A 17,868-nucleotide genomic window follows, 5' to 3' on the forward strand; every position below is an offset into this window, starting at 1 on the left:
GCTTTTTTTTTTTTTTTCTCAGGCTGTCCTTAACCTTCCACCAAACTGAATGCCTGGTACTGGCTGAAGATCTGCTTTGGTAACGTGGAGTTTGTGCTGTCTTGTTTCACCAGCTGTGCTGGTACCAGACGCACATTATCTATGTGCCTCTTTTCTTCTTTTTGATGGAAAACTTTCCACCTCTTTTTTGCATACCCAGCTCCTGAAAATCATTAGCCAGTTGTGCTGGCTGTCCATCCTTTATGGAAGAGATTCCAACTGTCTTGGTTTTGCTCAAAGCAGCTCCCCACAACCAAACACAACTCATTCTCAGCCAAATGTGATTTTACCATCATACCTTTTTTTTTTTTTTAAAAAAAAAAAAAAAAAAAAGGGCAATCTGCCTGCACAGCCTTTAACAGCAGGAGATTTTGGCCCAAGACACGAACTAGCTGGTGCTTCAGCAAAATGAACCCAAAACACAGGAAAAAAAGCAGAATAGTGTAGGTACCCCCTTTCGTGTCACCTCTGAATTTACGTATGAAGATGGAGAGGATCAGAAGTGGTGCGGGTGTGTGGTTCAGTACGGGATACGTTCGTGAGCATGTGTCTGTGCATCTATGACCTATATTTGGACATCAGTCTATAAAAAGCCTCAGTACAAACAACCCGCAGCAGGAGTCAGATCCTCTGTCCCTGTCATTGCTGCCGGCTTCAGGAGAGAGGATCGAGCCCACTCCGGCTTTTATTTCTTCTCTTTGTGCTCTCCGGGAAGATGGCTAAAGCCAGCATCTCTCTGCGCTTCCTGAACGAGACGTTAAACAGGTCACTAAAGGGTCGTGCTAGCGCTGCCCTGAGGGACAGGGAAGGATGAGGGGCTTAGAGGACTGGGGGCATAGAGGGCTGGGGCAGGGAGAGGAGACAGCAGTTCTTGGCATCAGCTCCCTTGGAAATTTTCATGGGTAACAAAGAGGTGGTAAATATACGTTATGTGTATATGGGAGAGGAGTAGTTCGCGAGCGATCTTCTGTTTCGCCTTTACCGGTTGGGGAGGGAAGTGGGATAGAGCCACACGCTGCACCCTTCTGTGAGCGCAGTCCTGGGCAGCCTGCGCGCTGCTAGTGCTGCCCACGTGCCACGGGACTTGTGCAATTGCTCCATGGCAAAGGCCTGCAGCTGCGTGAAGTGTGGCTGGGCGATTACGAGTAACGAAGTTAACGTTTGCACTCATACTGCTGTTGTAAATGGGAGATTTGGGATGAACTTGTGGGTTTGGGAGAATGCCTCGGTGTCTGGAGGGTTCAAAGACAGGGTGTTAGTGGTTACGGTTAACACACACACCGCCACCCCCACCACCACCCCCCTCCCCAAGAACAGACTGTTCTTAGGAGTTTAAAGAGAATAACTGTCGCTGAAGAATTGGGACATAGATGATGCTGATTCACTGTCCATTTTCGAAGCCTGTACTTGGAAGAGGAACACCTGACCAACAGGTTCATTGGCTTCATGTAAAATAATCTGGCCTCAGCTGCCCCTGCTGGCACCAGTCCTGTGCTCAGCTGCAGTGCGGCAGCACAGGCACTGGTGGATGGTGTCTCTAACCAGCTGGACAAACAGTCACAGGATCGAGTATCAGCCGTCAGCACAGCTCGTCAGGAAATAGCTGAGAGAGGCTCTGAAATTCCCCACCGTTACAGACATGCGTGACAGTGCTCCCTCTCAATAGGTTTTCACATACGGATTTTCATAGGTACTACCTTTAAAGGTATTGTGTAAAGAGTATCAAGCAAAACAACTGTAAGTCAGCTTAGGTGTCATACATGTAACCAGTTTAACTGTAGTAAAAATGATCACTGTCTATCAAGACGATCAGAGCTGATGGAACACAGTACTTCTGTTTATGAAATTAACGTTTACCGACTAACACTGGCTGACAGACTTGCTAAGGAACTGCTGCTCTGGTCAAGATCCTAACATTGCTCACCAGCAGCTTTTATGACTCCAATTCACACAACAGTAACTGCAAAAAAAAGTTACTAGAGACCTGAACAGAGAGAGAAACAGAAAAGCAGGAACCAGTCCTGAAAGAAAAAGTGAAAATTAAGCCTGTGGGAAACTGGCTGAAGAAGTGTGTGTCTAACTGGCTCTGTGAACGGAGGGTACAGGAGCAGCTGTGGAGTGTGGGGCTCTGCGTTGCCCTGGAAAATAAAACTGATGTGACAGCTCTAAAGTAATGAAAAATGTCATCTTCTGGAAATGCCTGAGCAGTGAAAATAAGGTTACGCGTACAACCACGCTTTCAGAAAAATGGGAGTGCTAGAGCTTTTACTGTGAATCTTCCAAGTACGTTCTGTGTGCTAACAAGAAGAGAACTTCAAAAGCTTCCTGGTCAAGATTGGAGGTGTTTGCACATACGCTAGACAGATATTAGAGGCCACCGACTCAATGGTAACTTCGCTTATATTAAAGGAAAAAGTGTCTAGAGGTTACGATTGAAACAAAAGCAGGAGGTTTAATCCTTCTTCCTGGTTTCATTCAGAGCTTGGATCAAGAGACAGAAGCACTCATTCTACCAGAACTTACAAGAAGCTGTAGGTTATTATGGAGATCGGTCCTACCATGGTGTAACTGAACAGACATTTTTAGAATGAAAATTAGCAAATATTGAAATGTTTGCGACAGATGCTTAAAAATATACAAGAGTAATTTACAGACAGACAATATACACCATACCAAAAAAGTGCTGGAAAGGCAAAACTGGTCAAATAATTTTGTCAGAATCCAGCACGCAGTAAGAACTGTGCCCAGTTTCAAAACCTCTGCTGTGAGCCAGCAGGAAACTCTGAGAGGCTCTGAGAAATAAAAATCTTGCTGCAGCAATAGAAGTCCTACCAAGGTAAGAGCAGGATGTAAGCAGCTCTCAGGAGATTGTGAAGGAAGTCTCCCAGCCTCGGGAAACTATAGAAAATCATTAGACAAGAGTCTGCACAAGCTGCCAGAAAATGAATTAAGGTCAGGGAGACTCGGAAAAATATGCACTGTTGATGCTCTTTTATTTTCTCCTCCTTCAGGTCGACTGCAGGCAGAGCCCAAAGCAGGAGGAGAGGGAGGCAGGTAGAGGGGGGAGCTACTGCTAGGAAGCAATGGTGTTCTTGGTCCTTCTCGTCAAATGACAGGCTTTGAAATGGGCAGTATGCATGAAAGAAGGGGGAACCACTGGTAAATTACCCAGTCTGCTGTTTATACAATCTAAAGTTAACCTCTCTTTGTTGGGGGGTTTGTTTTTTTTTTAATGTCATGACCTGAAAGCTACTGCTTATTTTGTTCTTACAAAAAAAGTTCAGTGAAAGATAAACGAAACAGGGCCACAACAAACAAGGTGAAAACCTTAATACAGGGTTTAACACAGGCAGATCACAACTCAGAATCCAGTTCCTTTAGCATTAGATCAATACAATAATAGTAACAACACTGCTTAGTGGAGCAGTGGGGATGAAGACAGGGAAGCTACAAAAAAAATATGTAGGGTCTTGCATCTTGCCTGTAATAAAATTTAGCAGTGGCATAGTTTTGGTTTTGTTGATACAGCCTGAAGTTCTGCCAGTAAAATGGAAAGAAAAATCACAAAAGTCTATGAGGAGCAGCTGATGTTTTGCTAGTAAGTCACTTGCAGAGCACATAGTACTGGGATATTTGTTCAGTATTTAGGAAGGAACTTTGAATGATTCATATTTTGATGGCTTTGAGATCCTCAAGATTCTCAAGAACCCACCTTGACGTAAATCAGCTACCTGAGGCAAACTTAAAGAAAACAGCCTTTGTAACAAGCACCCCAGGAAGAACAGGAGTCCAACGTACCCTGCTGCTGGGGCGAGGAGCATCCGGCAGGTGCAAAGCACACGTACTGCCATTCCCTCATACTTCATCCCCAAACACAGCAAGTTCTTTTAGAGTGGCCGGTTCTCTTAACCAGAAGTGGAGTAGCTCAAACTCAAAAGCCTGTCTTTAGGGTTGTAATTTAAAGAGAGTACAAGGATGTACCTTTTGTTTGTTTTTTTTTTTTTTTCCTTTTGCTTTGTGGTTTTGTGTTGGGTTTTTGTATGTTTTTTTTTTTAATAAGGAAAAATGCAATGGATAGTAATGAAAAGGCAGCTAATAAATACCAGGTAGGAAGCAGTTTTCTTATTGCTGCTTTACTAAGGTCTTCTTACGGCACAGTTCTGTGGAAGAACAGTCTTATAAAAGGGAAAACCAGAGTGGGATGAGCTGACAGGAGAAGAGAAACACTGCAGGTGGCTTGGTTATTACTTCTGCTGTTAATCTGGGGAGGAATGAGAAGTTCTGCCCAATGGCAAATGAGAATTGTTCAAAAGATATGACACTACAAATAAAAGCATAAATCACCTCAACATGTATTAGAGGAAAAAACCTGCACCCCTCATGTTAACGCAAACAGTCGAGACTTGCAGACATAGCTAAATTCAAACCTTGCATTGCATTTACAAGTTACAAGACCTCTGCACGAGGAAGGGCCGAAAAGACCTGGGCTGTGTCAAAACACCTGAATTTCTCGTGGCATGCGCACTCACAGTGCTGTCAGGAGCCTCCGCAGGGGTCGGGGCCGCTCAGCGCAGCGTGTCACCTGCTGCCAGGGCCAAGCCCTCACCCAGCGCCCTCGCTTTCCATCCTCCAGAGTAGAGGCCCAGCTGCAGAGCCTGGAGGCTCGGTTCACCCGCCTGGACGCCAGCCTGCAGCGGCTGGCACAGAGGTTCGAGCTGCAGGAAGAGGCGATGGAGGAGCTGAGCCGGGACGTGCTGTGGGCCTTGGTGCCGGAGGAGAGGTGAGCAGGGGTACGGCCTGCGGGGCTGGGTGTGAGGAGAGGTGAGCAGGGGTACAAGGAGAGGTGAGCAGGGGTACAAGGAGAGGTGAGCAGGGGTACGGCCTGCGGGGCTGGGTGTGAGGAGAGGTGAGCAGGGGTACAAGGAGAGGTGAGCAGGGGTACAAGGAGAGGTGAGCAGGGGTACAAGGAGAGGTGAGCAGGGGTACAAGGAGAGGTGAGCAGGGGTACAAGGAGAGGTGAGCAGGGGTACGGCTTGTGGGGCTGGTGCTGGAGGAGGGTGAGCAAGGGTACGGCTCGGCCCTTGCCCGGTGCCAGGGATGCTGGTGTGGCTGCAGGCTCTGGCACATGCGCCAGTCCCAGCCGGATCCCCAGGGACTGCAGGGCGGGCGATGGCTCTGCCCTCATACCCAGCTGCATGAATGGGCAACGGCTGCTATGTTTTTATATATATATATATATATATATATATATAAAACTACACAAATGGGCAATGGTTGCTGTGTTTTATACATATCTATAACACTGCAGAAATGGGCAAGATTGCTATGTCATATATATAAATAAAAACCTGCAGAAATGGGCAATGACTGCTATGTTATAAATAGAGATGCATATATAAAGCTGCAGAAATGGGCAATGATTGCAGTGTTATACATACACATTTGCAGACATGGGCAACGATTGCTCTGTTATGTATGTGCAGCAACGGGCGCCGATTGCCCTTTTAGCGGGACCGCTCGGTGGGTGGATCGCTCTCTCCCGCAGCCCTCAGGGGCGGGCGGGGCGGCCGGGGCCCGTTCGCCTCAGGGCCCGGCAGCGTGAGGGGCACCGGCCCCCCAGGAACGCGGGGGCTCCTTCCCCGCCGGATCGGGCCGTTCCCGGCGGCGGGCCGTCCCCGTCACCGGCGGGCCGTCCCCGTCACCGGCGGGCCGCTGTGTCTCCCGGCAGGCGCGGCGGGGAGGAGCGAGCGGCCGGGAGGCGGGAGCGGCGCCTCAGCGACGGACGGGGCGGGGTGGCGCGCGCGGGCAGCGCCACGGCGGCGGCCATTGCGGGAGGCCGCGGCCTCGCCTGCCGCCGGGCCGGAGGGGCAGCCGCCGCCGTCCCGCCGCGGAGACGCAGCTCGGTGGGTGCCGACTCGTCGCTTTGAGCGCTCGGGGAGCGGGGGAAGGAAGGGGGGGGGAGCGGGGGAAGGAAGGGGGGGGGAGCGGGGGAAGGAAGGGGGGGGGAGCGGGGGAGGGGGGGGGGGCAGCTTCCTCCCGCTCCGCGCCCCTGGCTGTGGCGCGGCGGCCCTGCGCGGCCTAGGGGCCCCCGCCGCCCCCCGCCCTGCCTGACCCCTGGTATTTGTTAATACTTACAAATTGAAATAGGCCCAGAACGGGCGTACGTGGACTCGGAGGTTTCTCTAACTAACCGCCTGTAAAACTAGGTGTCTCCTTGTCACTTGGCATCCTTTTCAAAAAAATCAAAGGATTTGTTCAACCGAGAGCAGAAACAATAAAACCCAACTTAAAAGTACCTTTGCCTCCATGTCGAGTTTCTGTGTGGCTGAAGCTGCAGTGTTTTCTCTCAGGACCTCTCCTCTCACTGAAGCTGGCTGTTTTGAAGAAGCTTGTAAGAACTTTCTTAAGCTCCTGTGCCTTAAACCCCAGTATTTTTATCCTTTTTGCTGTATGTGCCTGTTGTTTTTGTTTTCTGTTCCACAGTGGTTTTGTGGGCCAAGTGGAAAAACCCTCTGAGGAACGTTGGTGATAGAAAGGCTGGATGATCTCCACCGGCTTAAGTCCTGCGAGAAGATGCTGAAGTGTGGAATGCTTTGGTTAGTTCTTTGCTTATATTAATGAAAAGTATTTTGACTTTTTAGTCTCAGCTTAAGCAAATGAAGGAACAAGGAAGAACCTCCTCTCGTCTGAGGTGTAGGGGTGTTGTATTTCACCTACAGAATGTGGTGGAACCAAGTACCAGAAGCAGCTTTTGAAGGAGGCGCGCGTACTGAAACTGACAGAATGGAAGGTTAAGGTAACTGTGATAACATATCCACCAAATGTGAGCATAGCTGCTTGATTGTAAGGACTGAATGCTTTCCCCCCACCTCCTTACCACCTCCTTGCTATCCTGAAAGCACCTGTTAAAACTCGCAGGAAACTGCAGTAGGAAAGAAATCCTGCTACCCTTTCTTCATGACTTCTGGGAAGACCAGAGTCATCTTCTGACAGCTAAGAATCTCTCAGATTGTAAACAAAAGTAACCACTTCAGCAGACTTCTTAAATCCACAAACATTTTCATAAAGTAGCCGTAAACCTGAGCATTATGTATTTTCTTTTATATCCATTACGGGAAGTAAAATCAATGTTTCTTTTTTGCTTTCAGGTACTGATGTACTAGACTTGTTCCTCTACTTTGTGTCAGTATGTCGAAGAAATTGGAGGCTCCGCTTTCCTTGTCTGACTGCCTCTGCCAAATTTGCATGGAAATCTTTGTGGAGCCTGTGACACTGCCATGCAACCATACCCTCTGTAATTCTTGTTTCCAGCTGACAGTTGAAAAGGCCAGTCTTTGTTGCCCTTTTTGTCGGCGTCGAGTCTCTTCTTGGGCACGATATAATGCCCGCAGAAATACACTTATCAACTGGGAACTCTGGGAAAAAATTCAGAAGAATTACCCGGAGGAGTGTGAACGTAGGATTAACGGACAGGATTTGGAAGAGGAAAGTAAGTAAAATGTCGCTTGTTCTGGGATGTCTCTGTTTTACCAAGGTAATTACTGTTGGTGGACTGTGGATGCTGTGAAACAAGAAACTGCTCATAGACAGGTGTGTTACCGCTAGAAAATGCAGTGTCAGCTCTGCTGTGAAAGGGGCTTGTGAGGCAGAGAAATGGCCATCCGTGCCTCTTTCGTTTGTAGCACAGAGGGTAAGTCATGTTGCGTGATCACTGAAGTGGATGTTTGTTCATGCGTTTTGCACAAACTGTCCATGTATGGCTGCCTAGCCTTGCTATTCCTTACTGATACAGCTTCAGCTGTAAAGTCTGTAAGTGGAGTGTTTGCGTGTGTGTATTTATTACTGTCAAGTTTTAAGTGAAGTGTTTAGAAAATTTTCAAGTTTTAGACACTGTTAATTAGTTTGGTTAGAAATTCCAGGGCTTCAGTCTGTGCAAGAGTCTCTGGGCCTAAAATTGTGGTGTCAGAGAAAAGGAAGTGAAATCTGATTAACTCTTTGAAGAAGGATTTTGGGGTTTGTTATGTTGTAAGTTCCCTTGGGGGAGGCTAATTGGGAGGTTGGCTTTGTGACACGTCATTCCAGTTGCAGTATTATGAAGTCTTTTTCATCACAAAAAGCAAGGGATATAAGTTATCATCAGCATATATATATTTGCTTTATATACGGTGCTTGGAAAACACTGACTGTTCTTGCTGCTCACTAATGCAGTGCTTTTTTATTTTGTTCCCTTTTTAATGCAAAGTGCTGTGTTTTTTTTTTCACAGCGCTTGATTTAACTCAAAACATTCCTGTGATAGGGTGTGGAAGTAATCTTAAAATCTTTCATCATCGACTGTTGTGATCATGCTTTGTTCCTCACTTCTCTTTTTTTTCCCCCTGCCCCTCTTCTTCCTCTCAATTAGTCTGTGTCCCCCATCCACAACACAAGCTGAGCAAGCCTGGGGAACTGAGGCAGGAATATGAAGCAGAGATTAGCAAGGTAAGTCTAAAAATATGTTAAAAAGCATAAATGTTTAGTGTCTAGTTATTTTAATTGTTCACACAAACAGCTGTAATGTTATTTGATGAAAAATAAAGGAACTTAAAAGGGCATTGCTGTTAAAGGAAAAATTCACACAGACATGGGTACTGCTAGGCTTTCTATAATCACAACTCAGAGTTGGGCCACCACCTCAGTGAGTGGCAGAGAACAAAGGGAGGCAGCACAGCTTATAGACACTTACCAAATCATTATTCAATGTCCAAAGTTTTTCGAAGTTTCCTTTGGTCTTGTCAGTTCTGTGAATCCATCACCTGACTCTGTCCCAGTTGATTCATCTATTCGGTTCCAGTCTCTGCCTTGGTTCCAAGGTCCTCCTTGGATCATAATCTTCTTTTGGCCTGCTTTAACTCACACGATCCTTCAAGTACACTTAGTCTTTGAACAAGCAATTCCTATTCATACACCATTTTTTTCTAAAAACACCTGTGTTTCTGAGGGCACCTGTGTATACAAATTGATCATCTATTGCTTTTCTATTCTCCTACTGATTAACTTGACCAAGTGTTAAACCAGCCTTGGATTTGACACGAGGCAACACAAATTTTCTTGTGCTAGTTGATCTACACCTCCTACCTTACCCTCTCAGTTGTGCCAGTAGTGTATGCTGTCTTGTTGTCCTTGGCAAGTAGGTGTGCTTCACAGGCTGTGAAAGATGTAGTGGTACCCACACAGCAGAATGCCCAGGCAGGTCTGTTAGTCACAGAGTGGTTGGGGTTGGGAGGGACCTCTGGAGATCAGCTAGTCCCGCCCTCTGCTAAAGCAGGTTCCTTTAGAGCAGGTTGCACAGGGTCGTGTCCAGGCAGGTGTTGAGTGTCTCCAGAGGAGACCCCACAGCCTCTCTGGGCAGCCTGTGCCCGTGCTCTGTCACCCTCACAGTAAAGAAGTTCTTCCTCGTATTCAGATGGCAGTTCCTGTGTTGCAGTTTGTGCCCGTTGCGTCTTGTCCTGTCCCTGGGCACCACTGAACAGAGCCTGGCCCCGTCCTCCTGACGCTCGCCCTTAAGGTACTTGTAGTCATTGATAAGATCCCCTCTCGGTGTTCTCTTCTCCAGGCTAAAGAGGCCCAGCTCTCTCAGCCTTTCCTCATCAGGGAGATGCTCCAGTCCCCTGGTCATCTTCATAGCCCTCTGCTGGCCCCTTTCCTGTAGCTCCCTGTCCCTCTTGAGTTGGGGAGCCAGACACAGCGCTCCAGATGCGGCCTCACCAGGGCAGAGCAGAGCGGCAGGTTCACCTCTCTCGACCTGCTGGCATTGTCCCTCCTAGAACACCCCAGGATCCCACTGGCCTTAAGGGCGCACTGCTGGCTCATGGTTAACTTGCTGTGCACTAGGACTCCCAGACCCTTCTCCACAGAGCTGCTTTCCAGCAGGTCAGCCCCTGCCTGTGCTGGTGCATGGGGTTATTCCTTCCTAGGTGAGGGACCTTACTCTTGCCTTTGTTGAGCTAGGTTCCTCTCCACCCAACTCTCCAACCTGTCCAGGTCTCACTGAATGGCAGTGCAGCCTTCTGGGGTGTCAGCCACTCCTCCCAGTTTTGCATAATTAAGCAACCTTGGCTGTCCCTTCATCCAGGTTGCTGATGAATATGTTGAACAGGACTGGACCCAGGACTGACCCCTACAACCGCTAGACTCTGTGCCGCTGGTCACAACCCTCTGAGCTCTGCTGTTCAGCCGGTTCTCAGTTCACTCCCTGTCCACCCCTCTTACCCACACTCCCTGAGCCTACCTATGAGGATTTTATGGGAGAGTGTCAAAAGCCTTGCTAAAGTCAGGGTAGACAACATCCACCGCTCTCCCCTCGTCTACCCAGCCAGCCATTCCATCATAGAAGGCTATTAGGTTGGTCAGGCATGATTTCCCTTTGGTGAATCCATGTTCACTACTTCTGGTAACGTTTTCCTACACGTGCTTAAGATGAACTCCAGGATGAGCTGTTCCATCTCCTTTCCAGGGATGGAGGTGAGGTTGACTGGCCTGTAGTTTCCTGGGCCCTCCTTCTTACTTTTTTGGAAGACTGGAGTGACAAGGGCTTTTCTCCAGTCCTCAAGCACCTCTCCTGTTCTCTGCGACCTTGCAAAGTCTTGCCCCGGGCAATAACATCTGCCACCTCCCTCAGCACTCAGGGGTGCACCCCATCAGGACCCATGGATTTGTGGGTGTCATGTTTATCTAAATGATCTGTAACCCCATCCTCCTCAACCAAGGGAAAGTCTTCCTTTCTCTGGAATTCCTCTCTTGCCTCTGGGGTCTGGGATACCTGAGGGCCAGGCTTGGTAGTAATGACTGAAACAAGAAGGCATTTGGTAACGGCCTTTTCTGTGTCCTTCGTTGCCAGGGCACATGCCTCGTTTGGCAGCGGGCCTACATTTTCCCTGTTTTTCCTTTTGCTGCTGATGTACTTGAAGCCCTTCATATTGTCCTTGACCTCCCTCACCAGATTTTAATATCTAGTAGACCTCTTCACATCCCTGCATGCTCTGACGTTCCTATATTCCTCCCACGTGGCCTGTCCCTTTTTTCACATTCATAAATTTCCTTCTGTTTGAGTTTTGCCAGAAACTCCTTACTCATCCTTGCAGGTCTCCTGCCCCCTTTGCTTGATTTCTTATTTGTAGGGATGCGCTGATCTTGAGCTTCAATACCTCATGTTTCCAGAAGAGTTCTTTTGGGGTTAGCGTGTCACCTCTCACTATTTGCATCCCTGCCCACACATACTGGAATGCATTTTATAGGTCCTCAAATGCACATTAAGTGTTTCAGACTAGCAAATGTGAAAATCTGGAACTGTTTGGGCTCTAGTCTTGTATGTGCCTTCTTGATTTCCCTCCTTAAGTAACAGACCACAATTAGATGAGCTTCTGTAATGAACACACAGCATGTTCTTATTTGCTCTCTCCCTGTGTGATCTGTGTTCATTTGAAAATTGGAAAATATTTGAAAGAACTCTTAATGCTTGCCTGTTTAAGGATCTTGTTCCCCTTCAGACATGGTAGCAGTAAGAATTACAATTGGCAATAGTGTCGGAATGCTCCTTTCCCTGACAGCCCCGTTGGTGGTTGTTACAAGAGCAGGGGGACTACATGAAGCAGAGGACTGTAGGGTTCTCTTTTATGGCAGTTAGGGGACAAGATTGCTCGGCAGCAATCGTGTTAATGGAGATAGTGCCCAAAAGCGGTGAAACAAGTATGTCTGGTGCCAATCATAAGGCATCAATACAGGATCTGAGACAAACTTGGCCATAACATAACTTGTGTAGTATTACAGCTTGGCACTCGTCTCTAAAGCAAGGTTCCAGATTTCGTTACCCAGTTAAGAAAGCTTTATTGAAGTACTTTGCAGTCCTTGTGGAGTTACTGATTTATCAAGGGTGGACATCTGCTATAAGGAAGGCAGATCTAAAATTCTTGTCTGACCCTTTGGGCTTTGAGTGTTTCAAGAGAGCAGGACTCTTCCAGAAGAGAGGTGTGCTGTCTTTTGGGCATCTTGCACCAATATTGGGATTACGACTATGCAAGCAGGTTGAGCAAATGCTGTGGTCTAGCTGGCAACCAGCCTTGTAAAGAATCTTGATCTGAGTTTCTCTGTAGATCCGCGTATTTGGAGATCTTAGTTCTTGTTACTAACATTTTGAAAAGGTAATGGAATTTAACCTTGCAGGAGAGCAAGTGTTAGTGGTATAGTCTTACCAAAAGGTAGGTCAGTGGTATCAAGCTGGAGACTCTCCAGTATCGGTTTGATTCTTATTTCTTTGGAGGCTTGTGTAATTAAATACTGGGTTTGAAGTGTGCGGAGTCTTTGTGAATAGTGGATCATTCACATGTAAGGAGTGTCATCTGAGAGGTTCTGGCGTAGTGTGGTCTGACAGTAGTCACCAGGTGTATTTTAAAAAAACTTCTTAGGTGGAGGCAGAAAGGCGAGCGCATGAACAAGAGGAGAACAAGGCAAGTGAGGAATACATTCAACGGCTTCTAGCAGAAGAGGAGGAGGAAAACAGATTGGCGGAAGAAAGACGGAGGGAGATGGAGAAACAGCTTAAGCAAGATGAGGAGTTGGCCTGGCAGCTGAGTAACAGCCTGGTGAGTTAGGATCAAGGGGGGCAGTAGAAAATGTTGATATAGTGCAAGCTACTTAGACTTTTCAAAGCAAAAGTTAGAATTCTGAATAATATAAATTTTATTTTAAATGTAATTAGAAGCTGTTGTCAGCCCCCAGTACTTCAGATCTTTGATTGACTATTAATTTTTGAAGAGCCAGTGGGAGGGTAAAATACCCCAAACATTTCCACCTGTGTAATATGCACTTGAAACGTATGCTGGATGTTTGCATTGTGGAACAGTTTAAAACGTTGGTTTTCTTCCAAATACTTCCTTTTCCTAATGATTTTAAAAATACTTCTTTGGAAGAAATTGAGGTCTGTAACCTGAAAAAAGGAATGTACAATGAAAGTTTACCTTATGTTTTGGGGTTTTTTTTGTTAATTTGCATTGGGGTTTTAGTTTGTTGGCTTTTGCTACCCAGTAATAGTCCTAACGGTGAAGCCTGCGTACTAACTAGAGCAAAACCTGTTGTCCCTTAATGCTAGGTACAGGCAAGTGTACAGAACATGTAACATTTCTGACTGTAACTATCCATTACTTAAAGTTCTCAAGTTCTTTGGACAAAAGTAATTCATTCTGCAGCAGAAACAAAGTAATTCTCTGGGTTTTCTCCAGTTTGTATTGTGTTTTGTTTTGCATAATGCTATTTTTACTTGTCATTGAAGAATGATCATTCTAAAGGATGCGTGCCTAGCAGTCCTTCACCAATAGGCAGTCTCTCACCTGAAACGTCCCCAGCTAATTTGTGCAGGATGAAGAACAAACCAAGCAACTCTGGAGACATTCAGAAGTAAGTAATTAAAGTTTTTCTTATTGGTCTGTTTCTTGGTATAGTGTCCCTCTGCTCCATTAGCTTCCCTGGAATCCTGTGGTCCAACTTCCCCAGGTAATCTGGGGCAAATATTAACTTGAATGTCAAAACGTCTCCTTGTAGGATAATACGGAGGAGAAGGGAACACTTGCCCTTCTCTTACTGTTTTTGTTTGGCAGAATGAACCTGAAGATCTCGATTAATGCAAAGGACTGACAGTTAAAGAAAAAGAGTTTTAAAAGGTTTTGTTTTGCTTTTTTTTCCCTTTTAAGGTATCTGTCTCCAAAACTTCATCATACATTGGGATCAGCATCATTCTCTAGAACAGCAGAAAGAGGCAGGAGTGACTCTGGCTCTGTGGTAACTAGAATAATTTTGTTATAAATCTCAGTGTTAGTAATTAGGGGTTCTTTTCCCCTTGCGTATAGGATTGCCAATCCTGTATACCCCTTGCACATCAGCGCTGGGCAGTTTATCTTGTCCTTTTTGAATTACCTTCAGTATTTGTGATTCCTCAAAGCGGAAAGGCAAGAAGCCACGCTTGGCAGTCCACAGAGGCACACCTGCAGCTTACTTCAAGAGTTCCTTTGTATAGTCTTACGTATGCCTTACCTGTCTTCAGCGAGCTCTGGGTTGCAACCAAGGGTGTATAAAACTAAAATGACGGTTCTGGAGCTCACTGGAGGAAGGTTGCACTCCAATTTTCATCATTCCATATGTCTGTCTTACCTTTCCTGTTGGGGTTCAAGAGAAGATGGGTAGGCTTGAACAATTGATTGAGTGGTTGATAAGAGGAGAATGCTGCAGTTGTGCAGTCCTTCAGCTAGGCTTGTGAGGTGGTTTTAAATATTTTCATTATTGTTGAGCAAGTATATATTTTTTTTTAAAGAGAACAGTCCAAGTTAATATCCCAGAGTTGCTATGATCAGTGCAGCTACAAGAAGAGAAATTGGAGTTTCATTTATACCTGTTGGCTTTTGGTAAGTTTACATTATTAGTAGTCTCTCCCTTTTCTTCAGGAGACCACTGTCAATGAAGGCAGCGGTTCTGCATGGCAGGATGAGCAAGAGGAAATGCCAACCCTGTCTCCACAGCTGACCGGTGTGATTAAAGATTCCAGTTCTAAGGATTTGTTTTTGGAATCGTGCATGAACTATTTCAGTGCCTCAGCTTCAGGGGAAACTGCTGCCATTAAGCAGGAAGAAACACCAGGACCAAATTGTCCAGGAGATGAAGTTCCACATGTGCTTCATAGAATCACGGAAGGGGAAGGGTCTAGAACAGTTCTTTGTAGATCCAAAAGAGAAGATGGTAGAATTGAGACAGACAGTGGCAGTTTAACACGGGTAGAAAGCATAAACCTGGAAGAATCTGCTGAAACTTGCGCTGGTACTCAGTCAGCAACAGATTCTGTGATGTCTGACCACAAAAGCGAAGTATGTGATCTCATGAAAGTGGCTGGACACTCAGATGAAGAGAAACCAGAGGGACTGCAGAACGCAAAGGAGACTCCAAAAAGAAAGTCACTGGAGGCCCCAGCTGAAGCAGTGGTTGACTTGTGCATGCCTGGTAAGAAGAGACGAACTATTCTGGAAAGTTTAGAGGACCAAGGGGAGCAGATAAATGATTTTAACTTGCAAAAGCAGAAAGCCTTTGAGCAGGAGTTGCATGAAAGGCGTATGCAAGAGGAGCAGGACAGGCTTCTGGCTCTGCAACTACAGAAACAGATCAACAAGGAGGAAAGGACACTGAATCGACAGAAGGGCTCTCCAGATGAGTATCTTCTTCGCACCAAGCCGCCTCAGTTTGTGAAAGACTCTCCTTCTAGAAAGGGAAGTTCTAAGGTGGCAAAAGACTCAAAGGTACCAAAAAACCAGGCCGAAACAAATCACCGCAAGAGTCGAAGAGGTTCTTGCAATGAAAACTGGCAGTCCCCTACCAGAGTCCGAATGAAATCGCATAGCACTAAGGGAGGAAAAGTTTTGAATTGTGTCGTTAATACCAGTGATGCAAATGATATTTGTTCACTGCCTAGTAAGCAAAAGACCATTCTTCAGATGTTTAAAAGTTCTGTTGTGGAGTAGATCAGCAGAACCACAGATGCATGGTGGAATGAGAATGGAAACCATGGTTTAATGCCTTCTCTTGTGTATAGGCAGATCTTCCTGTAAGCAGTTTTAAAGTTACTGGTTTTGAGGGGCATCACTTTAGGTCACAGAGGTGTTGTATATTCTGAGATGTTTTAAAAATGTACACCTCTGGACTTAAAATTTAATTGGTCTTCTTCTGACTACAGCTTATTTCCTAGCACTTGCATTTACATAATTTTGAATGTGAGTATTGTTAAGTGTTTAGAAACAAAAATAACTGATGGTTGCCTTTTATGGAAAGGATGCATATTCCATGGAGGAAACAAGCAAAAAATTCTGCATTTCCAGAGGTCTGCCAGCTGCAACACTGAAGCTTGGCTTGGTATAGCTGTGTTCTGTTAAATTGAAGCATGTTGCTGGAATTCAGGTTATTTGTTGAATTGTGTTGTTTGTATGACAGCAAGAATATAACTGGACAGCCAGACACACTCTTTTTCTCTCATATACTAACCCCTTTCTTAGACAACGAGGGAAAAAACAGGTCGTTCTCCTGCTGCCAAAGCCAAGGATCTTTCATAGGTACCAATAGATAAGTGGTTCTGGGCTTGTATTTACCTCTGTTCATAGAGGTGACTTCTGCAGATCTGACTGCCGCTGTTGTTAAGAAAAAGATACTTTCCTTTATTGCTACTGTTCTGTAACTTTATTCTTGTCTATTATTACCTATGTTTAGTGTTATTTAATTTTCATATGCAAACTGGTTTGAGTCTGATAAAACCACATAATAAAAAAATAGTTAGTCCAGGAAACCATTAGGATGGAGAAAGTTAAAACAAAAGGGGGAAAAGCAACGGAAAACCAGAGTTGTCAGTAATGACATAAATATAATTAAAGATTCATGTCACTACCTTGCCTGGCTGTAACTGTTCCTCTCCATTTTTAGAGGGACTACCAAATAGTGTCTTCCAGTTGGGTTTAAAACTACCATCACTCAAAAGAATTGCAGTTCAGACATGGGGAAGCTGAGGCCTGTAGGAAGTTGAGGCTGGCGAACAGTTAACCAGCTGCTGCTCAGCAGAATTCTTCCATGGATCATTTTTTCTGTTGGTATTATAAAACCATCTTTGGTTTTGGCCTTTCTTTGCTTGTAATGAGGTATTTTTCCACTATACATGTTTGAAAGAGAGCAAAGCACCAATCTACATTGCTGAAGTGGGTGTACTGGTCATCCAGGTTAGCACGTGTTTTAAATGTATACTTCTTTTGAACCTCATCAGTGTTCTATAGGCTTTAACTGGCTTCTAGGAAATTTGTAACAAAATACTTATCTTTTGGTGTATTAAAAAATGAAACAAAACCTGAAATTTTATTTGAAACATGAACAGCACACCGAGCCGAAAACATGCATTGTTTTGTTTTCTTTGCCTGCATGTCTCAGTAATGCTGGGTTTCTCAAAAATAAATGACACTTTTTGAGAAAGTTACAATAGGTGACCAGTTGCAAATAATTCCCTCTTGCTGTCTCTAGCATTGTGCTGGAAACCTTCCTTCAATATAGATCTGTTTCTGTTTAATCCTTACCTTTGGGTTGCTTTCTGTCTTACCCATGCAGTCAAATATATCTTTCATCAATTAAGCTGTTAAGGCAGAGAGATTGACTCTTTTCATGCTAGTGACACATGGTAAGCACATAAAAAGGAAACTCTCCATTTGCAAAGCAGCTGAGAAGTAGTTTATTTTTTAAGTCTATTCACCCTCGTGTTAAAATAAATCTCCAAAGCATGGTGTCTGCTTTTAACTTGCTCTGGCATGGGGCTCCTCCCTCCCAACCATGTCTTCTGATGACCCCTGCCTATTCTCAAGTGCTCCTCTGATTTATTGTCATTTTGGTGTCGTGTTGTTGAGGATTTCAGAGCAGGTTGGAAATGGTTTAGAGCAGTGCAGGGCAGTTCCTGGCCTTTTCCCACACGGGTCACTCCTGCACTCTCCTGCCAAAACCCTAAGTTTGTGCCTGATGCAGCTGTGTCTGCAGTGTTTTGTCTGTGGTCCTGACAGTCCTGCTGTACCCCTTGAAGGGTTTTGAATGTCTGCCCTGTTATTCTCAACCACTGCCTTTAATGCCTAGCACCAGTCTGAATCTCAAGTGTTTTCACCCATTAATCTATAAGAAATAATCTTGCAAGTATTACAAATTCTGACTCTGGTTAATTGCTGTATATTTCACAGGTCATCACTATACTCCAGCACAGCAGTGCTGGCTTTGGAGATGCTTTTACAGCCAGGTCCTGA

General features: G+C 45.5%; 1 protein-coding gene across 3 annotated transcripts; it reads left to right on the top strand.

Moving 5' to 3' along the window:
• Positions 1 to 7,227: 7,227 nt before the first annotated feature.
• RNF168 (ring finger protein 168) lies at positions 7,228 to 17,364 on the top strand (the record flags this gene model as incomplete). Of its 3 annotated transcripts, none has more annotated exons than XM_080410400.1 (6): positions 7,228 to 7,528; positions 8,442 to 8,518; positions 12,481 to 12,657; positions 13,344 to 13,468; positions 13,762 to 13,849; positions 14,491 to 17,364. In XM_080410400.1, 6 exons carry the CDS (start codon positions 7,228 to 7,230, stop codon positions 15,571 to 15,573), a joined length of 1,851 nt encoding a protein of 616 aa, XP_080266526.1. In that variant the 3' UTR covers positions 15,574 to 17,364. The 3 variants fall into 3 exon arrangements, with proteins under 3 accessions (XP_080266526.1, XP_080266527.1, XP_080266528.1); XM_080410401.1 differs by having other exon boundaries at positions 14,509 to 17,364; XM_080410402.1 differs by having other exon boundaries at positions 14,512 to 17,364.
• Between the last annotated feature and the right edge of the window lie 504 nt (positions 17,365 to 17,868).

This window comes from Falco punctatus, assembly GCF_963210335.1.
Source record: "Falco punctatus genome assembly, chromosome: 13".
Taxonomy (NCBI): Eukaryota; Metazoa; Chordata; class Aves; order Falconiformes; family Falconidae; genus Falco; species Falco punctatus.